General features: G+C 42.8%; 2 protein-coding genes across 4 annotated transcripts in view; both read right to left on the bottom strand.

Annotated features, from left to right (window-relative positions):
- METAP1D (methionyl aminopeptidase type 1D, mitochondrial) overlaps window positions 1-2128 on the bottom strand; it is a 143236-nt gene extending 141108 nt beyond the window's left edge. Inside the window, exon 1 of one of the 2 annotated variants that reach the window (XM_075829458.1) lies at window positions 2009-2128. In XM_075829458.1, coding sequence (XP_075685573.1) covers window positions 2009-2048 — 40 coding nt within the window. In that variant the 5' untranslated portion in view covers window positions 2049-2128. The remainder of the gene's footprint in view (window positions 1-2008) is intronic. The other variant, XM_075829457.1, reaches the window with a different exon arrangement.
- Window positions 2129-9230: 7102 nt separating this feature from the next.
- Window positions 9231-26663, bottom strand: part of HAT1 (histone acetyltransferase 1) — a 75093-nt gene continuing 57660 nt past the window's right edge. For both annotated transcript variants that reach the window (XM_075829455.1, XM_075829456.1), the window contains exons 9-11: window positions 14142-14293; window positions 12849-12965; window positions 9231-10003 (exon numbers count right to left, since the gene is read on the bottom strand). In XM_075829455.1, the coding sequence (XP_075685570.1) occupies window positions 9836-10003; window positions 12849-12965; window positions 14142-14293 (437 nt within the window). In that variant the 3' untranslated portion in view covers window positions 9231-9835. The remainder of the gene's footprint in view (window positions 10004-12848; window positions 12966-14141; window positions 14294-26663) is intronic.

The raw sequence follows: 26663 nt of genomic DNA, 5'->3' as shown, positions 1-26663 counted from the left end.
ACAATTTTGTACGTGACCATAGACGAGTCCGTGCCCGAATTGCCCGGAAACACATCCGTAAATATATGGAAAGGTGTCCGTGGCCAATAGAAATTAATGGGTCCGCAGATTATCTGTTATTACGGATAAAAACTATGGTCATGTGTAACTGATCCTGGAAAGAAATCTACGCCCCATGTGAGGTCCAGAGGATTTTTCTTCCCTTTACATGAGTTCAATTGTCAACTAACCTAACAGGTGGCTCTGTTTTTTGGGTTTTTTTTTTTTGGTTGTTGTCCATTTTTTCCTGCACCCATAGACTTCAGTGGGCGAGTTCAACGGACCAGAATAGGACATGCTGTGCGTTGCCCGCAACGGACACACGTTCCATTGAAAAAAAAACGGATGTGTGAATAGCCCCATTGACTTGTATGTTGTTAAAATGGACAGCACACAGACCAGACATACATTTGTGTGAATAATACCTCTTGGCTGGCGTGCTTTACATCAATATTTTGCAACTAAAAATTGTGCTAATAAATTTGCAGCATTTTACAACTCCTCTCAACCAAGCCCATTTTCCTAGACACTTTTCAAAACAGTGCAAAAAGTATCTAAAACACAATAAATAGCTGAGCAGACATCACAAACCTTATCTTAAAAGGGATATAAACTACTATGTAACTGTTTTACACAGGACGATTATCTGGCAGACGAGCGTTAATATATAATGCCCTGTGTAAACAGGGCAGCGATCAGAAGATGAACGAGCAAACTCTCCCTTATCTGCTGGTCGGATCATTTTAAAAAAGTTTAATAATATCGTTGCCGGCTGCACATCTCCCTGGGGGACGCGCTGCCGACATGATAATAATGTATGGGGAAGAGTGATCAGAGTAACGACCGCTCGTTCACATCAGTAGCTCCGTGTGACAGGAGCAAACGAGCGCTGATCAACGATGTCTCGTTGATCGGCGCTCGCTGAACCGGCCGAGTGTTGGCCGGTGTAAAAGGGCTTTAGGGCTCTTTCACATCTGCGTTGCAGATTCCATCGTTTTTTACAGCAAAAATAGCGCAGCATGAGGCACTATTTTTCCTCAGGGAACCCAACCGTTATATGTCAGTGGGGTACATCTGGCGCTGCTGGTGTCCGTTGTGCGATGGATCCGTCACAGCGTTGCGGTTACCGTTTTATAATGGAAGCCACAACGCAGTTGTGAAGAGAGCCTAACAGAACACGATTTGGCTGATGGAAAAAAATCCCTAAAGGGGTTTCCCACTAAGAACATTTATCCACAGTAGCGGTAACAAATGTCGTTGGGGGCACCACACGCATCACGAGAACGTTGGTCCCGAGCCCTCCGTTCCTCCTCACTCCACGATCGCCATCAATATCTGATTGGTAGGGGTCCGACTCAGCCCCCCCCCCCAGGCTACTTGAAGAGGGCGCAGGCACAACGCCGTCACACTCGTATTGTCTGAGCACTGTATTACAGCTTTCTCCCATACTGTGATCTGCCGATACGAGTGTGACTCCTTGTACAGGACCGGTGAGCGCTTCTTTTGCTCCAAACAGCTGATTGGCAGAGATGCGAGAGTCGGACCCCACCGATCAGATATTGTAGGCTATCAATTTTATCTCACTGGACATCCTATTGATGAATCAGGCACACCGTTCACCAGGTGGAAAAACTACAGTAGCTGAAACCCATCCTGATTGCCCCTTTAACAGCAGCCATATTGGTTATATCCGAGCCTTCCTAGGAACACAACTCAAGGGCATATAGATTTATTGTATTTAATATAGACATTACGTACAACTGGTCTGGACGTCCACTAGCGCCCCCCTAGTGGAGAAGTGATAATAATGCAGTTGTGAAGAATGACATTTCCACTCCTCATAATAACACTCCCGTGACGTGTTTACTTTCCAAGCTCCAGAATACGGTCAGAGCCCCGTGCGTGTCTCATCGGGAGACATTACTAATACACACAGGTACTGAGCGCTGACCCCTCCGCCGCCTCTTACCTCCACGCTGCACGCAGCGGAGTACTCTGAGCGCCGGCATGGTGAGACTCACGACCTATCAGATATCCTCACGTGATCCACGTTCTAGCTCTTCCATTGGCCGCTACTCACTGGCGGAAGCCACACTCTATTCTACGACCAAGTACATTCCCTGAGAAGGGAAACATGGCGCTTAGCTACGGAGCGTGTATAAGTCAAACTACTACAACAGGCGAAGCTAAATGTCATCGGAAAATTGTGGTTTATTTTATTTTCTTCGTAGTTAGGTGCATATTTTGTAGTGTATTTTATAAATTAACAACAAAACAATATTGAAAAATATGTATATGCGGGCAGTATAATCTTGGGGGGTTGAATACTAATAACTTAAATACTATTCTTATTGGTGGTTTAGTTGATGGTTAATTTTGACTTCCTGGTGAGTTTGTTGTAGACCGGTGCTTATCTACTGCAGACAATCTGGGGGAGCAGAGCTGCAGTGTAAAGCATGAAGGAGTAACAGATCACCAGTGTAACCCTCTGATGAGACAGGAAGGGGGTTTCAGACTACTTAAGACTCTAATTAAACACTATGTGTAACCTTCAGTCAGTTGAATAGGTCTAAGCTACAGTACCAAACACACAACAAAGATGCCTTAGCTCAGGGGTCGGCAACCTTCGCACTCCAGCTGTTGTGGGACTACAATTCCCAGCATGCAGGGGGTTGAAGTTTTGCAGCAGCCAGAGTGGGGAAGGTTGAGAAGAGTGAACACAAGACATCATGGGTGAGTCGACTGCACTATTGATTCCGTCGGAAAAACGGAAATCTGCCGGAATGGTGACGAACGGAAACCATTAGCAAAGTTTCCGTCACCATTGATATCAATGGTGACTGAAACGGAAGCTGTGGTTTCAGTTTGACTTTCCATTGCGGAGGTTCACCCGACGGAAACCTCCGACAGAACCCCGGAACGGAAAGCCAATGCTGATGTGAACAGGCCCTAATCTGCGTTCGGCTTTCCGTTGTTCTGCTCTGTCAGAACGGAGCGCCAGTTCTGTTGCACGACAGGTACCACCAGTGGCAGACGGAACGCATTGACTTTAACCCCTTAATGACCGGCCTATTTTGGACCTTAATGACCAAGCAATTTTTTACGTTTTTCAATCGTCGCATTCCAAGAGCTATAACCTTCTTATTTTTGCGTCGACATCGCTGTATAAGGTCTTGTTTTTTGCGGGACAAGTTGCACTTTTTAATAGCACCGTTTTTAGGTACATATTATTTATTGATTAACTTTTATAAACTTTTTTTTGGGGGGGAATAGAAAAAAATCTGACATTTCGCCACTCTTTTTTGCGTCCTAAATCTACGCCGTTTACCGTGTGGTATAAATAACACAATAACTTTATTCAGCGGGTTGTTACGATTGCAACGATACCAAATTTGTATAGTTTTTGTATGTTTTACTACTTTTACACAGTAAAAACGCTTTTTTTTCAAAATGATTTGTTTTTGTGTCTCCATATTTGAAGAGCCGTAACGTTTTTATTTTTTCGCCGATGCGGTTGTATGAGGGCTTTTTTTTTGCGGGACGACTTGTAGTTTTTATTGGTACCATTTTGGAGTAGATGCAACTTTTTGATCACTTTTTATTACATTTTTTTAAAGTCAGTATGCACAGAAAACAGCAATTTTTCCATAGTTTTTTTATTTATTTTTTTACGGCGTTCACCGTGCGGGTTAAATAATGTAATAGATTTATAGTCGGGGTCGTTACGGACGCGGCGATACCAAATATGTGTAACTTTTTAACTTTATTTTGTTTTTTTAATAGTAAAGCAGTTTGTAAGGGGAAAAGCTGGGTTTTTCATTTTTTTTCACATTTTTTTTTAAATTAACTTTATTAAACTTTTTTTTCACTTTTTTACTAGTCCCACTAGGGGACTATAATATGCGATTCTCCGATCGCATTTATAATACACTGCAATACTTCTGTATTGCAGTGTATTACTGCCTGTCCGTTTAACACGGACAGGCATCTGCTAGGTCATGCCTGCGGCATGATCTAGCAGGCATTTACTCCAGGCAGCCTGGGGGCCTTTATTAGACCCCCGGCTGCCATTACAGACACAGACACTCGGCGATCGTATCGCCGGGTGTCGGTGGGAGAGGGAGCTCCCTCTCTCCAAAACCACTCAGATGCGGTGCTCGCTATTGAGCACCGCATCTGAGGGGTTAAACGGGTGAGATCGATACTAATATCGATCTCACACGGCAGAGCAGGGACGCTCCCAGCCCTCAGCTGCCTCTAGCAGCTGAGAGCAGGGAGATGACAGTTCCCTGCTCTGTAAACTTATTCCGATGCCGCGACGTAAAAAGTCTATGGCATCGGAATAAGGCCCGTTAGTGACCGACGTAGAAACACAATGGGCCGGTCACTAACGGGTTAATGGGTTCCGTCGGGTTGCCTGTGGTTTTACCAGAAACAATAGCACAGCATGCTACACTATTGTTACCGGTATTCTCAGCTGGATCTGCCCAGGAAGCCCCTAACGAAGCCTCCAACTCAAATGTGAACAGGGCCTTAGAGGACGTGCTGTAAATTTTGAAAGCCACAGCACCCCATGCCGTGTACTTGTTTTAGATCAGGTGTTCAATGGTATGTCAAAAATGATAAATGTGCCCATTATGAGGGGTTGTACATTGTGTACTTTGGCTATCTACAGTAAAGCTAATATTTTAAAATTAATAGTTTCAAATATAGTTCCTTCTATCCAACTTATTTTTCCATTTCTTTTCTGATTTATTTTTCCTGTCACAGCCACATGGGATGTTGCTAGGCAACCGAACCTAGCAATAGTAACTGCATATTATTAAAAAAAAACAAAAAACAACAAAACAATGTAAAGAAGGAAACAGAATTCAGTTACATATTGGAAGGGGTGAATCAGAGACCAAAGGAAAAAAAAAAAAATTCTCCAATTTTTCTTTCAAAGACTTCATAACCTACGTGAACGGATCGCGAAATCTATCAGATGCTCATAGTATTGGGGGTCATTGCTATTGTATCTGCCGAACAGTGCCACAAACTCCTGAGAGGCGGTTGCAGCTGCCTTCACATGGTACGTCTTCTAATCAGATCAGGGGACGCCATAATTACCAAAACAGATTCCGGGTAAGCTTGTGTCACACACAATTGCTGGAATACAGTACAATGCAAACCCCATTCACATATGAACACTAGGCATGCGGCAAATTTTAAAACCCGTTGCAGATTTTTGCCAAGGATTTCACCCATTGCAGCGCAGATGTGTTACATGCAGATTTTGTTGCCCACAGCGGTTCTCAAGTGAATAAAGCTGTGCTGCAATTCCCTGCACAATGGGTGGCCACAAGTACTGATGTGCACGTAAAACGCTCAGATCTTCTGTAAAGAGGTTTTCCCATCATTGAAAGTTACGCTATAACTTCCTTATCGCTGTGGATCCAACTGTCACGACCCCCACCGATTAGAAAGTGATGGCAAATCCTAGTGGTATGCCATGACTATCTGTGATGGGAATACCCCCTTTACATCTAATAGAAGAAAGGAGATGATGTGAAAAATGTATTTATTGTCTTACTTCTAAGCCGAGATGTGATCTCTTGAGGTCACAAGCCTAATGCCACTTTTACAGGGCAGTATTTGTGAGCCGAAACACAGAAGAGGTACAAAGATTTGCTTTATACTTTTTCTGTTTATGTGCCACTTCTGGTTTTGGCTTACAAATACTGATACAAAATACTGCCGGATGAAAGTGGTCTAAGGCCCAGTTCACGGGAAAAAAAAATTGGCGCAGATTTTGACGCGGAAACCACACCGGAATCAGTGCCAAAAACGTCAGAAACCGCCTCCCGTTGATTTCAATGGGAGGCGGAGGCATTTTTTTTTTCAATTGGAGTCAGAAAAAGCATTTTTTGCCTCACTGGCCTTGAGCGAAAAAAATGCGGCAAGAAAGTGCAGGCTGGCAGACCGGCCAAAATCTGCCTCGGAATTATTAAACAAACTTTGAAGCAGATTTTTGTCATGGAGAGCGTGCAAGGCTTGAATAGTGAGCTGTGTGTGACAGTTGTGTGGTCCCCATTATATTGCCATTTGATAGTATTCAGCACAGAAAGGCCAGATTCAGACGAACGTGTGAGTTTTGCGCGCGCAAAAGGCACTTGACAGCTCCGTGTGCCCTGTTCATATGGATGGCTTTTCGCGCAGCCACCATCAATATGACACTCCGTTTGGATGTTTGTAAACAGAAAAGCACGTGGTGCTTTTCGGTTTACATTCATTCTTTTACTGCTGTTGCGCGAATAACGCTTGTCCCATGGAAGTGCTTCCGTGGGGCATGCGTGATTTTCACGCCCCCCCCTTGACTTCAATGGGTGCGTGATGCGCGAAAAACGCAGAAATATAGATCATGTTGCAAGTTTTACGCAGCGGACTCACGCTGCGCAAAACTCACGGACAGTCTGCACTGCCCCATAGACTTGCATAGGTCCGGGCGACCCGCGTGAAAACCATGCAGGCTGCACGGACGCAAATCACGTTCGTGTGAATCCCCCCAAAAGGTCATCAGAACCTCTCCTCAGGCTTTGGGGCTGTAACTTTAAGCAATCATATCTCATTATACACCAATCAGCCATAACATTAAAACCACCTGCCTTATATTATGTAGGTCCCCCTCATGCAGCCAAAACAGCTCTGACCCGTCGAGGCATGGATTCCACCAGACCTCTGAAGGTTCCTGTGGTATCTGGCACCAAGACGTTAGCAGCAGATCCTTTAAGTCCTGTAAGTTGCGTGGTAGATCCTCCATGGATCAGACTCGTTTCTCCAGCACATCCTACAGATGCTCATGGAGATCTGGGGAATTTGGTGGCCAAGTCAAGAACTTGAACTCTTTGTCATGCCCCTCAAAACATTATTGAATTTTTTTTTATCTAGTGAGGCAGGATGCATTATTCTGCTGAAAGAGGACACTGCCATTAGGGAATACAGTTGCCATGAAGGGGTGTACTTGGTTTGCAAAAATATTTAGGTAGGTGGTACGGGTCAAACATCCACATGAATGCCAGGATTCAAGGCTTCCTAGCAAAACATTGCCCATTATCATCCTGCCTCCGCTGACTTGCCTTCTTCCCATATGCCACCAAGATTGCCTCTTCTCCAGGTAACAATGCACATGCACCCGGCCGTCCATATGATGTAAAAGAAAACGTGATTCATCATACCTTATTCCATTGCTCCATGGTCCAGTTCTGATGCTCACTTGTCCGTTTTTAGCCGGTTTCGGCGGTGGAAAGGGGGTCAACATGGGCACTGACTGGTCTGCGGCTACGCAGCCCCTAACACAGCAAGCTGCGATGCACTCTGTATTCGGACACCTTTCTATCATCGCCAGCGTGAACTTTTCCAGCAATTTATGCAACAGAAGCTATTCTGTGGGATCCGACAAGAACGGGCTAGCCGTCTCTACCCAGACGCATCAATGAGCTTTGGGCTCCTATGACACGGTTGCTGGTTCACCGGTTGCCCTTCCTTGGACCACTTTTGGTAGGCACTAACCACTGCATCCCGGAAACACCCCACAAGACCGGACGTTTTGGAGATGCTCTGACCCAGTCATCCAATCATCACGATTTGGCCCTCGTCAAAGTCGCTCAATTCTTTACACTTGTCCATTTTTCTACTTCCAACACATTAACTTCAAGAACGGACTGATCACTTGCTGCCTAATATCTCCCATCTCTTGTCAGGCACCATTGTAACCAGATAATCAATGTTATTCACTTCTCCTGTCCATGCTTTTAGTGCAATGGCTGATCGGTGTCGAGTAAGGGTATGTTCATACGGTATTAAGTTGCGGATGAAAAATCAGATACTGAATCTGCTTCCATAATCCGCACGTTTTCCGAGCTGATTTTAGACAATGATTTTAAAATTCAAGCTGATTTTGATGCGGTCTTTCTACACGGTATGTTAAAAACAGCTGACTTTAGGTTTTCACTTTGCACATTAAAATTAGCTAGCTGTTTTATGTTCTCAAGAAATTAAATTATTTTTTTTAATTTTTATAATGATATACAATGTGGAATTTTGTCAAATTATATTTGGATAATAATAAAAATAAAAAATCAGCTAGCGGTTTTTGGTGCCTTACAATGCACAAAACAGCGCTGAAAGCATTCGGTGCCGTTTTATCAGCTTCATTGACTTCAATAGGAGTTTTCGTTCAGATTCAGCGCCTAAAAATGGTCAGGAGGCTTTTTTTCTGAATTAGTCAGCCTGCTGAGAAATCAGCACCGTATGGGCTATGGTGCGGATGCCCGTTGGAGGCAAAATAGAGGCATTTTCCACGCTGACTCAGACATTGAAAGGTTCAGGTGTGAACCGAAACGTTGCTCATTCTTTCCACCTGGTGGTGAATAAACCAACATCTCCCCAACACTGAAGTCCTGGTGCCGTTACTTGTTCTTTGTTCCTGCTATTTCATTCCAAGGAGTTGATTCATCCTTACAATGGTAACGTGCACATGGCCTGATTTCCAGTCTACATTGAGTGCTGTGTTTCTTGTATCTATTTGAACTAATTATATATATATAAAAAAAGTCCAATGTACACCAAACACCTATTATTGTCCTGCATTCTCTTTTTGGAAACTTTACGTCAGAGAAACCCAATTTTCAGTTCCAATAAGAAAAACATAAGCCGTACTTTATCCACACGGATGAAATTGGAACAGACCTGTGAGCCTGTTCCATACTCCCCCACCCGGCCTGTGCCGTTTATATACGGCGGATTTCGGGAAGGGGTTAAAGGAGTATTCCCATCTCACAAATTTATGGCATATCCACAGCTCTTGCTCGTCTGTTTCTGCAACTCCCATAGAACTGAATGGAAAGAGCCACACGCATGTGCAGGTCCCCCTCCATCCATTCTCCGCCCAGATACGTTGGCAAATGGCTGCCTCACCAGGCGTAACAGGAGGTCAGTAGACCCCGGTTCTCCATATATGTGCAGATCCCAGAACTGGAACCTGCACCTATCACACATTTAGGGCATATCTTATGGATATTGATAATACAGGAATGATGTGTGGGCCTTCCAGGGAAGTTTCAAAAAAAATAAAAAATAGAATCTCTACGAAATTTAAAAAAAGAAAACACATTTCACTTCTACCTGCTTAAATCTAAGACATGAAACCAAAATTTAACTCATTACACATTCCTTTTAATGTGGCAAAACTCAAACACGAAGGGTAAAATGGTGCAAAACATTTCACTATAACGATTTTTTTTTAATTATTTTTGGTTGTAGGTGCCACTGGATAACTACAGACATATGCTAGAAAAATAAAGAGACCGCTGAAATGCACAAAAAAAACAAAGTATATGTCATATGCCTGGGGGCAGAGGTTTGCACTATGTACACATTTCGTTTGAAAAAAAAAAAAAAGTGATGAGCAGAGACAACATTTTTACAGCTCCCGCTCACCACAGATATTGTGGCTACACAGACCCATTACACCTTCGCATCAAGGCACACAACTGATAATACAGGTCTTTTACAAGTGTATTAAGCCAGTCAAGTGCCAGGTTTAAGATTCTGCTAATACAGTGTATGAAAGGGCCGTCTCTGAATGGCATTAATACATTACAAATCAACGCTACAGCTGAAATGTAGTCCGAGAATTCATACACTCTAGTAGCAGGTAACAGTGTGGTCCTTATTCAGGGCAGATTGACTGGCAACACTGGAAAAGTTATGATAGTTATACAATATTTTATAACTTTATATAGAACATTTTAGTGCCTCATGCCTGGGCAAGCCTTTCCACCGTCCTCCTGTACTCGGACACAAGCTCCTGGTAACTCTCCTCTAGCTGCTCATGTTGTGTCTTCAGATCGATTTGATTCATCTGGTTGGTTAGCTCCTCGGGTTTTAAGCATCGCCTCATCTTTGCCATCTCCCTCTGGTTTTTCTATAAATTGAAAAGAAACGGATGAAATTTAAAAGAAACTAACATTTGTACGACCACCTTAAAATAAGCTAGTATTTTATAACCTAATACAGCATCAAATGTTCACAGAAATAAAAGGTTCAATGGCACATGCAAAGCTTTATCCACTTCAAGTAATAACAAGGAGAATTCAGCTATGAATAAACAAAAGAAAAAAACATTTGACCTGCTGAGATGAGCATCCTTAACCCCTTAATGACCGCCGATAAGCCTTTTCACGGCGGTCATTAATGGGCTTTATTCTACAGCGCCGCCATTCTACGGCGCTGCTGTAGAATAAAGTAAACAGAGCAGGGAGCCGTCAAATCTCCCTGCTCTCAGCTGCTAGAGACAGCTGAGGGCTGGGAGCGTCCCTGCTCTGCCGGGTGAGATCGATATTAGTATCGATCTCACCCGTTTAACCCTTCAGATGCGGTGCACAATAGCGTGCACCGCATCTGAATGGTTTTGGAGAGAGGGAGGGAGCTCCCTCTCATCTCACTGACACCCGGCGATAAAATCGCCGAGTGTCTGTGTCTTCTATGGCAGCCGGGGGTCTAATAAAGGCCCCCAGGTCTGCCTGGAGCAAATGCCTGCTAGATCATGCCGCAGGCATGACCTAGCAGATGCCTGTCCGTTTTAAACGGACAGGCAGTAATACACTGCAATACAAAAGTATTGCAGTGTATTATAATAGCGATCGGAGGATAGGGAAGTCCCCTAGTGGGACTAGTAAAAAAGTAAAAAAAGTTTAATAAAGTTAATTTAAAAAAAAAGTGAAAAAAAAAATATGAAAAACCCACTTTTTCCCCTTACAAAATGCTTTACTATTAAAAAAAAATACAATGAAGCAAAAAAGTTACACATATTTGGTATCGCCGCGTCCGTAACGACCCCGACTATAAAGTGGTTACATTATTTAACCCGCACTGTGAACGCCGTAAAAAATAAAATAAAAAACAATGGAAAAATTGCTGTTTTCTGTTAATCCTGACTTTAAAAAAATGTGATAAAAAGTGATCAAAAAGTCGCATCTACTCTCAAATGGTACCAATAAAAACTGCAAGTCGTCCCGCAAAAAACAAGACCTTATACAGCTATGCCGACGCAAAAATAAAAAAGTTACAGCTCTTCGAATGTGACAATGGAAAAATCGAAAAAATGGCTGGGACATTAGGGCCCAGAATGCAAGCAGGGGGAAGGGGTTAAAGAGGCTCTGTCACCAGATTATAAGTGCCCTATCTCCTACATAATCTGATCGGCGCTGTAATGTAGATAACAGTGGTTTTTATTTTGAAAAAAAACGATCATTTTTTAGCAAGTTATGAGCAATTTTAGATTTATGCTAATTAGTTTCTTAATGACCACCTGGGCGTGTTTTTACTTTTGACCAACTGGGCGTTGTACAGAGGAGTGTATGATGCTGACCAATCAGTGACCAATCAGCGTCATACACTTCTCATTGTTCCAGCCCATTGTTACAGTGTGATTGTGCAGAGAAAGAAGCTGCGCAGGAACAATGAGAAGTGTATGACGCTGATTGGTCACCGATTGGTCAGCATCATACACTCCTCTGTACAACGCCCAGTTGGTCAAAAGTAAAAACACGTCCAGTTTTCTATTAAGAAACTAATTAGCATAAATCTAAAATTGCTCATAACTTGCTAAAAAATGATCGTTTTTCAAAATAAAAACCACTGTTGTTCTCTACATTACAGCGCCGATCACATTATGTAGGAGATAGGGCACTTATAATCTGGTGACAGAGACTCTTTAAGGGGGTTTTACACTGGGCAATTATCGGGAAGACGAGCATTTATAGAAAGCTTGTTGCCGATAACTGACTGGGCAGAGATCAGCAGATGAATGAGCAAACTGTCGTTCATCTGCTGATCGTATCGTTTTGAAAACCGCAAATATTATCGTTGTCAGCAGGACATCTCCCTGTGTAAACAGAGAGATGCGCTGCCGACGTGATGATAATGGATGGGGACGAGCGATCGGAGAAACGACTGCCTCGTCCCCATACATAGCTCCTTGTGAGAAGAGCAAATGAGCGCCGATTAACGTGCGGTCTCATTAAACGGCGCTCGTTGCAGCGGACAAAATTGGCCGGTGTAATAAGGCCTTTAGGCTATGTTCACACCTGCGTCAGGCAATTTCGTTGTTTTTTACGGAAGCAACGGTTTTGTTGCACCACGGACACCACTGGTAGTGTTCGTGGTATTACCGCAGACAATAGCGCAGCATGCTATGCTTTTGTTTCCAGTAATCTCGGCTGGGCCTGCCACGGAGGCCCCTAATGGAGCCTCCAACGCAGATGTGAAGAGGGCCTTACATGTAAAATTCTGCAAGAGACTGCAAAAAGCCACAAAATAAGGATGCCTGTTTACTAACAAAGTAGAAAGTCGCTCTGCTCATATAGGTGTTACTTCCATTCCATCTGAGTTCTAGAGTTTTTGATGGCAAGAATAGCGTAGTGTGCAGCGCTATTCTGGACACCGAAAAAAACGAAACCCTGACATACCTTATTATAAGTCAATGACATTTGAAAATGGGTATACTATTTGTTTTTTTAAGAATGGAAGCCATGATGGTAGTGTGAACAGAGCTAAAAGGAGCAATCAAATTTCCTGAATTACTCAAGTTTTCATTTAACATGTTATTGTATTTCTGGACTATTTTCAAATTATATCAGTGAATCCCTGAAAATCTACAGTAAAGATTTGCATTGACCGTGCATCAAACACTCAAGCACTAACTGTTGGCAAAGCACAAATTAGTATCACATGCAGGTGAGGACATAGGTAGGACATGCAGCAAATACCTTATACGGGCCAACAAGTCTCTTTTTGACTTCTAGTCTGTAAGCTCTGGATTTATCAGCATCACTCATGTCAGTTGCACGGAGCCGAAGAATTTCATAAACACGTCTTGCATGTTGCTAACAATTAAAACAGAATCAAAATTAAATTTTCCTTACTTAATTGGGGAAAAAAAAAAACACCCCAAAAAAAACAAAAACACAAAAAGATTCACCCAGGGAGAAAAGAAGCTTTAGGTGAGCTCACTTAAACTAGTAGTTCCCTGAAAAGTCAAAAGGCGGTTGGAACAAATGAGCCCAATCCCTGACAACACAGGTATAGCACTGCTAGACTATACATTTTATGTTGACTGCTGTCCATTTAAGGCAATGTAAAACACTCTAAATAAAGTATATTTTTAGGGTATTCCTTACATTTATACCAGAGCTGAAAGTTCATTGCTTTCCCACTACTTCTGAAATTTCAATTAAAGAGACTAAATTCCCATGAAAACCAGAAACATATAAAATAGTGTATACAGTGTTCTTGTAAGGGAAAATGAAAAAACATCTCCCGTGCTCAGGAATGTGTCCAAGTCAACAGCATGTCAATGTAAAGAGCGACACAGTGTAAAGTCAGTCATAGCCAGGGCTCTACTGCAAGGAGTCTCAACCTTTTTCTAACCAACTAGATCATGGTGATTGCCTGGGACTCACCAATGGTCAAAGTCCATGCCAAAATAATAATAATACAAAATTAAATAAGCACACAGATAAAAGTCAATTGTAATTGCTAAACGAGAGATTAGAGCAGCCGGAGAACGGCCCAAGCTGCATAGGCTTCGTTAACATCTACGTTGGGATTCCGTTCATGGGTTCCATCAGAACTTTCCGTCAGGGGAACCCATGAACGGAATCTAAACGGAAACAAACGGAAACCATAGGTTTCCCTTTGCATCGCCATTGATTTCAAATGGTTTCCGCTTGTCACCGTTGTGTAAGAGTTTAGTTGTTTTGACGGAATGAATAGCGCAGTCGACTACGGTACGGATTCCGTCAAAACAACGGAACCCTTACACAAAGGTGACAAACAGAAATTATTTGCACCGGATCCGTCACCATTGAAATCAATGGTGATGCAAACGGAAACCTATGGTTTCCGTTAATGGGTTCCCCTGACGGAAAGCTCAGACGGAACCCATGAACGGAGTCCCGATGCAGATGTGAAAAAAGTCATAGGCGTGTTCCTGTAAAAAAAAACAACTGCCTCCCCAGCTGCGCCTCACAGTTTGGGAAGCAATGGTCTAGTTAAACTACCTTATTTATCTTGAGTTTCTGCTGAGCCTCTGTCACCATCTCTTGACTGAACCCTTCAAGAAGTTTCTCAGGAGCAAAGAATGGCAGATTTTGGCAAAGTTTAGCAAGTACAAAGTCTCGGAGCCTGACAAAGTTCTCAGACGGATCTTCAGCTAAAAAGGAGAATGAAAAAAAAATGACAATTTAATGCTTTTCTTCTTGACAGAAAGGTAGCACATGTTTGTAAATAAATAAATATGCACATAAAGCCTAGCGCTAGATGAAAACTTTTGCAACCCTTAGGCCTCATTCACACAGCAGGGTTTCCCGGCCGGGTGCCGGCCGTTCATAAATCGGCCGGCACCCGGCTGCATTAGGAATAATAGACCCCTGATGGGGCTATTCACACGACCGATTTTTTGACGGCCGGGAAATCCGGCCGTCAAAAAATAGGACATGCTCTATCTTTGCCCGGTTACCCGGCCGCCCGGCTCCCATAGAAGTCTATGGGGCCGGGTATTACACGGCCATCACCGGAATGTGTTCCGAGTGATGGCCGGGTTTCCCGGCGCTTGCGCTCTATCTCCTCCTCCTCACAGCGCAGAGTGCATGTGAGGAGGAGGAGTTGATGCCATTCTGACGAATGGCATCGCTGTACACGGTGTGGCAGGGCCGGGGTGTACAGCAGGTGGAAGGGAGCGCTGCGCTGGCTCCCTTCCCCTGCTTGAAAAGCACCCTGGCCCGGCGACACCTTCGATGGCGCTGCTAGCAGCTGCAGCTGCTGCTGCTGCGACTGCTACTACCGTAGCGACGCCACTATAGCAGAGCAGGGAGGTATCTCCCCGCTCTGCTATGTGCTAGCCGCACTTTAGCTCCTTGAAGGAGCGGAATCCCCGTGTGTTCGGGGATTCCGCTCCTGGACAGAGCGCTTGATGTCTCTGTCCATATCTGGGCAGTGACATCAGGGGAAACTCCTGAAGCGGAATCCCCGAACACATGGGGATTCCCCTTCAGGAGTTGCCGCTGATGTCACTGTCCGGATCTGCCCGGCCCGGATGCAAAACTTTATGCAAACCGGCCGGGCAGAATGGCCGATTTTACCGGCCGGCACTCGGGCTCGGGAACGACCCGTTCGTGTGAATCCCGCCTTATGCAATCCAAATCAATTGAAAACCAGTTGCCGCTCAAAAAGGTCAATTGAAATGGTTTTTACCTTATAAAATCAAACGAATTCAGTAAGAAAAAGAAAAGATTCATCTTGAAGGGGTTGTCCAGTGCATAATAAATATTTGTTTAAACAGCTCACAATGCCGTACAAACATAAAAAGCCATACTCCCCTCACCGATCCCCTGCCGATCCTGTATCACTGTAGGATTTTGTTACCATATACTAAAACATTCATTTTTAGAAAAAAAAAAGATGGCATAAAAAGCTTGTGCAACATGAAGTCTTGCCAACACACGGTCGCAGTGATTTTTTTTTTTTTAAACTAGTGCTACTGTTCTCAAAGCCTATCTAGATAAGGCCTCGTGTACGGCCATATAACAGACCAGTATTGTACATTCTTAATTTCAAGACCATAGGTAGCTATAGGCCCATAATGAATTGCTTCTACAGGAAATACAGTGCCTGATGGCGGCACAATATGGCGGCTCACAGAGTGCCTACAAGTCCACATGGAGTCTGTCACTGTTCAGGGTCCATTCACACAGCATTTGCCAAGTGCACGAACCCCTAACCTGGACGTATATGTAGTGTGATCAGTACAATATCACCAAATCTTGAATGAAAGTTATAATCACAATGTGCAAATGGTCAAAATAATGAGTTATCAAAGCCCCAATGATTGTGTGTAGACGGCCATAGGACTAGGAATCCGATTTTGTGGACAGGGATAAGCAAGAAATGAAAAAACATTTGTCCCAGTTCCCACTCTAGAAAAAATATCACAGGGAGTAAATAGCCAGCTCAGACTGATGTCACTGTGTGTGGCTCCAAAACCTGTGTGTAAATACAGCTTTAAAGAAGTGTAAAAAAAATAAATAAAAAAAAATAAAAAGGTATATGCTAAAAAAATATGAGACTGAAAAGATAAAGAAAAGCTCTACAGACTTTAATAAGAATAAAATAAATGTTATTATATTCGGTTATAATGTGTGTGCTACCCCAATTATAAACTACTCTCGCTTATTACAGGTTATCACCCGCCATATAAAACATAGCTGTAATATAAAAAAAATTCCCAATAATAATAATATATTGTATTAACAACATGTCAAGGTATCTTCATAAATGTGATCATTTTTGATAAAGCAATACATTTACCAAAGGATATTGTGATAGATGGCTGGAGACATTACCCATTACCTACATTATTAAGTAGCTTTACAAAAAAAAAAAAAAAGCCTCTTTAATCCCAGGCATGGAAGCAGCTGCCTGGGAAAACCAGCCTGGCTACCATTATCCATAGTCATTAGCCACTCCATTGTACTGTAAGCACATAACTACCCTGCGTTTCAAAGAGAAGGAAACAAAAAGATTTAATTGTTCAGAGAACCCTGTGCCCCTTTCCTGCCAAAGTATTCTGCCAATCGCAGTATTATCATCTCATAAACCGCAGACAGGTCAATGTAAATTTCAGCGCTTGAACCATTAAGTAAACCTTTAAAATGAACATGGCTCTATTCATGGCAAGACAAACATTTCTACTTCATGAAAGACAAGGAAATGTCAGTAACTATTACCATGTAATGCTAATACAAGTTCATTTCTACTCCTTATTAATTCTAAAATTAATTTGCAGTTAAAAAAATAAATAATAACGTTCGCTTCCACCAATTAAACTAATGCAGAACACATGTTCTAAAGCCAACCCAGACACTGAACGCCTCACATACAACATCCGATCACGACATGAACCAAATTATAGGGATTGTCTTATTAAGATAACCCATGTCTATATGCAATATTAGGGAATATGGATATCTTAGAGGGGGTTGAATAGAGAGCCAGTCTGAACGAAAAGCTCTTATTCAGGCAGACTTGAGCTGTTCATGCATTACAAGGACAGCCACTCCTGGCCGCCACGTAATACAAATGCCTAGCCGGCCGCGGCTTCCCCTAGCAAAATCAACTGTTTTCAGGGGTGCCAGGAGGGGGACCTGGGGTGATCAGCTGATCTCCCCACGAGCCACATTCTAAAAAGGGTTTTTCTGATAAAAAAAACAAACGAAAGTGGTTATCTTATTAGAAAAACATGGCTGCTTTCTACAAGAATCAGCACCACTCTTGTCCACAGACTCAGTCTTGTATTGTAGAATGGAGCCGAGATGCAATTACACACAGCCCATGGACATAATGGAGTTTTTTTTTAAAGAAAGCAGCCATGTTTTCCTAATGTATTGCAACTCTTTTAATGGTCCTGACTAAATAGAATTCATAGTCTCACAGCGATTATGTGTTCTGTAGAAAGGTAAAAGAGATAAGACGGGTGAAATCTGATGACTTAGAACGACAGTAATCACAGCTCACCACCTTTCATACTGAAGCAACACTGCACACTTACATGAGGTGCTACATCCCTATTGTGTACCCTTCCAAGCACGTGACAACTTGTTCCCATCCTATTGTTGCCTGGGTAAGGTCTGGGTATAATCTTCCTATGCAACAGTCCATCCTTTGCCAGGACAGGCATCCCTTCTGTATGTATATGATTGTTTACATACTGCAATAGACATTCCTTCCAGCCAGGACGGGATGTCTATTCACAATCCCGTAACGTTTCTGTAGTACTTACAGCAGAGCAAGCGTAATCTTCCGAGATCTCGCTGTAAATGACAGGTTACAGCGAGATTACGCTTGCTCTGCTGTAAGTACCACAGAAACGTTACGGGATTGTGAATAGACATCCCGTCCTGGCTGGAAGGAATGTCTATTCACTGTCTAAACACTTCAGTATCGTTAATGTGTCAGTATAAGACAGAACATACTGATCTAGCAGGATCCCTATGTGCTGACTAAATGAATGGAGAGAAGTGTATGACGCTGATTGGTCACTGATTGGACAGCGTCATACACTTCTCTCCACAACGCCCACTTGGTCTAAAGTAAAAACACGCCCACTTGGGCATTAAGATAGTAATTAGCATAAAGCGAAAATCGCTAATAACGTGTTAAAAATAGATTGTTTTTCTAAATGAAAAACACTGCTGTCACCTACATTATAGCGCCAATCACATTATGTAGGAGATGGGGCACTTATAATGTGGTGACAGAGCCTCTTTAAGCCTTTAAATTAATTAAAAAAAAAAAAAAAAGGTGTTTAAAGGGACAATTCGGCCAAAACGAAACCTTCCCATGTGTACCATTATGGTGTTCGATGTGTCAGTCTCTCACGTGTTATTTTACTTGCGGTGTATATATATATATATCTATATATATATATATATATATATATCTATCAGACTGGGATGGTTGCTTAGCAGCAGTGTGAATCAGGGCAGGTTCCGGTCACACAGGTATAATAAGGAAGCATATATTGCAGCCTCCCGGTCTGTATACTTATGGTTTCCCAGCTTATTTAGGAGAATAGAGAGAGAATGATAATAACAGTGTCCCCAGCATGCAGAAATGGTACAGTCTTCACCTGGTCATGTGATGCTGTGCTGAAGCATCATGGGATTGATCAAGCAGAAAGGAAGAGAAAGCTGGGCAAACCTAAGAATCAAGATGGAGGCTTTTTTTTAAAGCGCAGACAAGGCAGCAGTTCAAAAAGTAAGTAAAATATAAAGAAAAGAAGTGGAGAGTGTGGTTTAAAGTCAGGTGGGAAATGCAGACATTGAAAGTTGTGTTACCACTGGAGGTCTTCTTTAAATAGGTATTAACATTTTGTGCAGATTAATTTCTTAAAAGGGTCTCTATAGCAGTCTATAGCGGTTCAATAGTTTGAGTCTATATTCCTCCTAAGATAAGTGGTGTCAGAGGTGACTGGTAGATATCTCATTCTCTCCATAGACTTAACATATTTACAGGGGTAGAGAGATAGCGAGTCAGTAAAATATCAGTCTGGAACCTTTAGAAAGACAAAACTCTGTTGCAGAAGAATAGATTGCATAATTTCCTTATTTATTCCTTTGAAGCAAACCTCTAAAACTCACGTAATCTTTACTGCTTGTCAAACATCAGGTTACATAAGTGGGAGACCAAGGAAACTCAGAAGCAGCTGGAGAAAGTTCTCAAGTCACAAGAGGACAACTAAACGCACTTTTAACCACTTCCCACCAGCGACCTTAACGCACAGAGCGAGAGGTAGCTCCAGCCCAGCAAGTACTGAGCCTGCGCCAACGAGTGTCAGCTGTAACATACAGCTGACACCCCACTGCAACGGCCGGAATTGGAGCTAGATTTTTAACTAATTAGATGCCACGGCCAATAGTGACCGCATTTCCTAAATGGTTTTATAGAGGGAGGGGTGCTCACCTGTAAGCACATCAACCCCCAAGTCTGCCATGGACTTGAGCCGAATTATGCCAGCATAACAATGACAGGCATAATACACTGCAATACTGCACTATTTTAGTGTATTATAGGAGCAATCAAGTCCCCTACTGGAAGAATGGGGAATCAATAATTAAAGATCAAAATAGAAATAAAATATTAACCACACCCCCTCCCACAAAATGATTTATTATGATTGAAAGAAAAACTTAAAAAAGAAAATGCACACAACTGGTGTCTGGAGTGCACTATAAATATGAAATTACCACATTTACCCGATCTATATTAGGTGGATCATGAGTGTCCGAGACACACAGGACCCGCTCTCAGCCGAGCGTCAGTACAGCAGAACTGACAGATTCGGCTGAGGGAGTGATACAGCTGCTATGTATACAGGATACAAAGAAGCTGTATCGTAAAAAAACATTTTTTTAATAAAAGTGAATTTAAATGTTGCTAGAAGTCACATAAGACATTGATTTAATAAAAAATAAAAAAAAAACATCTGCTTTGGTTATTTTCTTTTATTTGGTGAGATTAAGGGTAGGTTCACACACACTAATCACGGACGTAATTCGGGCGTTTTTGCCCAGAATTACGTCCGAAAAATGCAGCTTGAAAGTGTTGACAAACATCTGCCCATTGAAAGCAATGGGCTGACGTTTGTCTGTTCACACGAGGCGTATATTTACGCGCCGCTGTCAAATGACGGCGCGTAAATAGACGCCCGCGTCAAAGAAGTGACCTGTCACTTCTTGGCGCGTAATAGGAGCCGTTATTCATTGACTCCAATGAAAAGCAGCGCCAATTACGTCCGTAATGGGCGTGGCGTTCAAGCGCCTGCACATGCCGTTACGGCTGAAATTACGGGGATATTTTCTCCTGAAAACATCCCTGTAATTCAGCCGTTACGGACGCTGTCGTGTGAACATACCCTAAACGTTGCCAATTAACATGTTTATACGAATATTCTGACATACAGACATATATTACATATTATAATTATTTTTTTCTAATTTGTCCGTGTATAATAAAAAAAAAAATAATAATTTAAAAAAAATAAAAGTGTAGTAACCCTTAAGTAGATTAGCCAATAATAGTGTGTGACATTTTAGAAAAACAAACATTGGATATAAAACTGCAAAAAAAAAAAAAAGTTTAAACCCCTACAGAAATCCTCAGAGTAAGGCCTCATTTACACGAACGTAATATACGCGCGTGCGACGCGCGTGCTTTGCACGCATGTCGTACGCACCTATATTAGTCAATGGGGCAATTTAGACGATGCGTGAATTGCGCTCAGCGCGTGTGCGCAGAAAAAAACTCACGACATGTTCTATAATCGTGCGTTTTTCGCGCACTCACGCACCCATTGAAGTCAATGGGTGCGTGAAAACCACGCATGCCGCACGGAAGCACTTCCGTGCGAACTGCGTGATTCGCGCAAGAGCTGTCAAACTCGTGAATGTAAACAGAAAAGCACCACGTGCTTTTCTGTTTACAAACATCCAAACGGAGTGTCAAATTCGAGATGAGCGCACCGAACTTCACCGGGTTCGGCCAAACTCGTTTTGACCGAAACCGGTAAAAAATGTTCGGGTACGCGACGTCAGGAGACAGTCACTGTCCACAGTGCTGAAAGCGTTAAACTGGTTCAGCACCATGGACAGTGACTTCCGCTCCGAAAATCCATGAACCTGTAAAAAAAAAAAAAGACGTTCTGACTTACCGATAACTCCGGTCCGACCTCCCGTGATGACAGTTAAGTCCAAGTGACAGCTGCAGCCAATCACAGGCCAAGCACAGGCTGCAGCCAATCACAGGCTGCAGCGGTCTCATGGACTGCGGCGTCATCCTGGGAGGTGGGGCCGGATGACAAGAGTGGGACGCGTCACCAAGGCAACGGCCGGGAGCACGGACTGGGGGAAGCAGGAAGTTCTTGGTAAGTATGAAAGTCTTTTTTTATTCACAGGTTGGTGTATATTGTGTTCGGCATTCACTGTCGAGGGTGCTGAAAGATTTACTGCCGATCAGTTAGCTCTTTCAGCACCTTGGACAGTGACGGCCGTCGACTAGCCTCATCTCTATGATGGCGGCTGCGCGAAAATCACGCAGCCGCGCATCATACACGGACGACACACGGAGCGGCCAAGTGCCTTTTGCGCGCGCAAAACGCAACGTTTTTTGCGCGCGCAAAACGCACACGCTCGTGTAAATCAGGCCTAAGGATGCCTCCGATCTTCAACATATGGCAACCACATTTGAACGCAAGAAAAGGAAAATCTCATCAAACACATCCGGTGCAAGATCAACTATTTGCATTCTTAACATTCCTCCAGAGATGTACACACACACACACACACACAAATTCTAAGAAAAAAAAATACAATATATATATATATATACATACACACATACATTTTTATTAAGCTGCAATATCAACCTTGCGCCATTTCCGTGGTTTTAATGTTTGTTTTATGATCCAGGTCTATTGTCATGTGTACTTTCTATTATTCCTTGGAATAATGTTAGTCATATAAGAACGAGCTCGACTATAAGTGGAAAAAAAAATCCTATACATATATAAAGCTACACATTTGGAGTTTGCATTTTCAAATACATGCAATCACCCCTTTTGGGCACACAGAAAATATGTAATAAACACTTAAGTAGCACTTAAAATGTGCATAAAAATAGCTCATGCATGTTAATCACTTGAAAAATTCTACCTCTGCAACAAAGCAAAAGCAGATTCGCAAAGTGTTTTCTTTCATGTTCTCCCACCCTGCACTTACAGCTGACGGGCCAAGGTGCAGGAAGTCTGGGCACTGCCCACTCTGTAAAGTATAGCGAGACACGCAGCCATAGAACGACATACAGGCCTCTTTACAAAGGAAAGGGGAAGGATTTGAAGAGCCGGCACTGATTGTACCGTTGGGGGTTGGGGTCTGAGGGGAGGGGGTAAGGGAAAGATAGGCAGGTGTTTCCAAAGAAACAAAAATAAGCTTTTCTCTGCTTTTTACAATATATTCACCAATACACAAAGCATTTTGCATACATTTTCATTCTGATATCAAGATATAATTGCAGGACAGATGAAACAAAAGTATATAGTATCCACTTTTTATAATGTTTGTGTCCAACCACAGCTATTTTTGTTCCCTAAACAATTTGTATTAGAATCTATTCATACAATAACATGTTTTGGCACAATATTACTACTGTGCAGCTTTGCTCCACTAATCGTTTAGGTGGAGATTTGCAAAACAATTTAATATGAATAGTAAGACCTCGTTCACATCTGCGTTCGCTATTTCCGTTGCTCTGCTCCTTCGTAGGAGAAGAGCAATGAAAATACTGGACAAACCGGTTCCATTGCACCACAGACGCAACCGGCAGCCGATGGAATCTAACGACTTTAGGGTCAGTTTACACAGTTTTTTTGCCACTGATTTTGACGCGGAAACCGCAACGAAATCAGCGCCACACAAAAAGCAAAACTGACCCCCCATTGACTTCAATAGAAGGCAGAGAAGTGGAAAAAAAAAAAAGTCATGTTCTCTCTCTTTGCGGTCTCCGCCTCAGACCTCCCATTGAAACGGGATGCAGAAAAAACTTGCAGTGGTCTTTTCTGAGCGTTTTTCGCTGCACTTTTTACCCGCGGTCCCTGAATGAGATTCAACGTCCGCAGGCTAAAAACACAGCAAATATCATGGAAAATAAAAAAAGCACAGGCAGGTTTTTATCTGCCCGTAAAAAAAAATGGTGTGAACTAGGTCTTAATGGGTTCAGCCGGGATGTCCGTGGTTTCCCTGGAAACAATAGCGCAGCATGCGGCTATTGTTTCCCCTAACAGGGCCTCCAAAGCAGATGTGAACGAGGCCTAACATCAATGAAGTTTCTTGGAAAACCGTAGAAACTTCTATAATGCAGGTTTCAGGCATATGGCAGTAAATATTGGGCACATCTTAATAGGACATATGGACGTCAGACAGAAATCTCTAACTTGAGACCCCCATCTATTAGGCCGAATTCAGACGACGTAGTATACGTCCTTGTGACGGCCGTTAAAAATGTGAAAAAAAAGGAGGAGAGACTGGCAAAAAGATCTCTTAAAGAGGCTCTGTCACCAGATTTTGCAACCCCTATCTGCTATTGCAGCAGATAGGCGCTGCAATGTAGATTACAGTAACGTTTTTATTTTAAAAAAAACGAGCATTTTTGGCCAAGTTATGACCATTTTTATATTTATGCAAATGAGGCTTGCAAAAGTACAACTGGGCGTGTTGAAAAGTAAAAGTACAACTGGGCGTGTATTATGTGCGTACATCGGGGCGTTTTTACTTATTTTACTAGCTGGGCCTTCTGACGAGAAGTATCATCCACTTCTCTTCAGAACGCCCAGCTTCTGCCAGATCACGCTGTGACGTCACTTCCCCAGGTCCTGCATCGTGTCAGATGAGCGAGGACACATCGGCACCAGAGGCTACAGTTGATTCTGCAGCAGCATCAGCGTTTGCAGGTAAGTAGCTACATAGACTTACCTGCAAACGCCGATGCTGCTGCAGAATCAACTGTAGCCTCTGGTGCCGATGTGTCCTCGCTCGTCTGACACGATGCAGGACCTGTGAGTGACGACACAGCGTGATCTGCCAGAAGCTGGGCGTTCTGAAGAGAAGTGGATGATACTTCTCGTCAGAACGCCCAGCTAGTAAAATAAGTAAAAACGCCCCGATGTACGCACATAATACACGCCCAGTTGTACTTTTACTTTTCAACACGCCCAGTTGTACTTTTACTTTTCAACACGCCCAGTTGGACTTTTGCAAGCCTCATTTGCATAAATATAAAAATGGTCATAACTTGGCCAAAAATGCTCGTTTTTTTAAAAATAAAAACGTTACTGTAATCTACATTGCAGCGCCTATCTGCTGCAATAGCAGATAGGGGTTGCAAAATCTGGTGACAGAGCCTCTTTAAATGTATATGCCGGAGGTGGTGGGTGAGCGTCGCAAGCCCAAGTAAAACTCAACAAAATGAGGGAACATACCGGATTTCAGGCCGTACTTGCCATCTTAATTCCGTGAATTCAATTTTAATGTGCTTAACTACGACAAAAGGTTTGGAGGCAACACTAAATCAAACAGTGACTTATTTCATGAACACATTGCAAATCTAGCAACATAAAAAACATCTGTTCCACAAAAGAAAGGAAGACCACCCCAGCTATGGAGAGACTCCCCTCCATACATCATGGCTATGAAAGCAGCGCAGGATGCCCTCTCTTAGGTGGTAATTCAATAAATCTTGAAAGATTACAAATTCTAGATTACGGGAGATGAATGGCTGCTGCAAGCTTTACCCCACCCCCAATCCTTTCACTAGATCTGTCTAAATATCCATATTGCATGTATTATTCTGAACACATTTCAAATCAAATTAAAAGGACAGAAGAGCCAAAGCATTTCAAGACTTGCTATGTCTACCAGAAAAATAGATATGTTTACAAGCACAAGGTTAGGGGGGACAGATTTTATCTCCACATCCCATAAACAAATGTTAGTCTCTAGTGTAACAGGCTAAATCTGAGACCCATCTGAAACGGAAAACATTTCAGGACTTCAAAGTAACGTGCAGTAATCGCATAATAAACCCCAATGGATTCTGGAAAACATTTTCTTAAAACAGGCTTTCCTAATTAACATGACAGATACATTTCAAACAGACTGGAGAATACTTGCTGCTTATCTTCCACTACGGATCTCCTTTCCAAGCTACTGCATATGCGGACTACTTGTAATGAGCAGCGTGAAACAGCGAACGAGAGTTATTCCCGGCCACAAGACAGCGCTAAATTCGTGTTATGCTACGGATGGTGTTAATTGTGTGGAAGACCATTTTATTTAAAGGGTAACTAAACTTTTTCAGAACTTTTGACATGTCATAGTGACATGTCAAAAGGTTTGATCGGTGGGACTAAGAGCACGAAAACCCCCACCAATTACTAAAACAAAGCGGCAGAATTACTCGGGTGAGCGCTGCTCGCTTTGTTTCTGACCGGCTTTCCTCGGAAAGCCGAGCGAGTGGTGTACGGACTTTCTACTGAGAATATACACTGCTCCGAGGAAAGCAGATGAGAAACTAAGCAGCACAGCGCTCACTCGAGCGCTTCTCCTGCTTCATTTAGTGATTTGTGGGGTTCCCAGTGCTCGGACACCCACTGATCATTATGTCATATCCAAAGTTTAAAAAAAAAAATTAGTTACAATTTAATACAGTGATCAGAAATCTGAGATGAAATCTAATAACCTTATATTATAGGGGGTACTATGCCACATACACAACTCACTATTGTAAGCACTTTATATACAGAATTTGATGATGTTGCCATTATAGTATAAAAAAAAAATACATGTATCCACATAGTGGGGTCTGTGCTACATGGTGACTTTAGTCTCCTACAGAACAGATTTACAGCATCACTGGTGACTGCAGCAGAATTAAAGGGACACTTGAAAGAAGTTATAAAACGGTTGTGCCTAGTGCAGGGCCTGAGGGGGCAGTGCATGACACAGGCAGAGAACACCAAAGAGAATTCCACACGAGAAACACACACTGTGGCTCAATGTAATCCCACGGAGACGACTACTGCAAAGCAGTACCAAAGCATCACCATGAGTCCATAGCAGTTTGTCTAGGATCAGGGGTCAGCAACCTGCGGCACTCCAGCTGTTGTAAAACTACATCTCCCAACATGCCCTGACAGCCAAAGGCTTTATTATTCCAGCCAAATGCTGTCAGGGCATACTGGGAATTGTAGTTTCACAAGAGCTGGAGTGCCACAGCTTGCTGACCCCTGGTCTTGTTCAATTACCTCTGTCAGAAAATAGCATTACCTTTCTGCTTCAAAATAAGAACAAAAACATAAAAGTGGTAGCGGAGAACAGCGTGTAGGGGGTTCACTCCTAAATACAGAGCAGAGAAGACGATCAGCAAATAACAGCCTGGGTAACAGTAGTCTATAGCTAGCTTTTGGGTCGCACCTA

The sequence above is a fragment of the Rhinoderma darwinii genome, chromosome 6 (genome assembly GCF_050947455.1).
Source record: "Rhinoderma darwinii isolate aRhiDar2 chromosome 6, aRhiDar2.hap1, whole genome shotgun sequence".
Classification (NCBI taxonomy): domain Eukaryota; kingdom Metazoa; phylum Chordata; class Amphibia; order Anura; family Rhinodermatidae; genus Rhinoderma; species Rhinoderma darwinii.
Note: the sequence above shows the minus strand (reverse complement) of the source record. Positions and strands in the feature narration are given on the sequence as shown.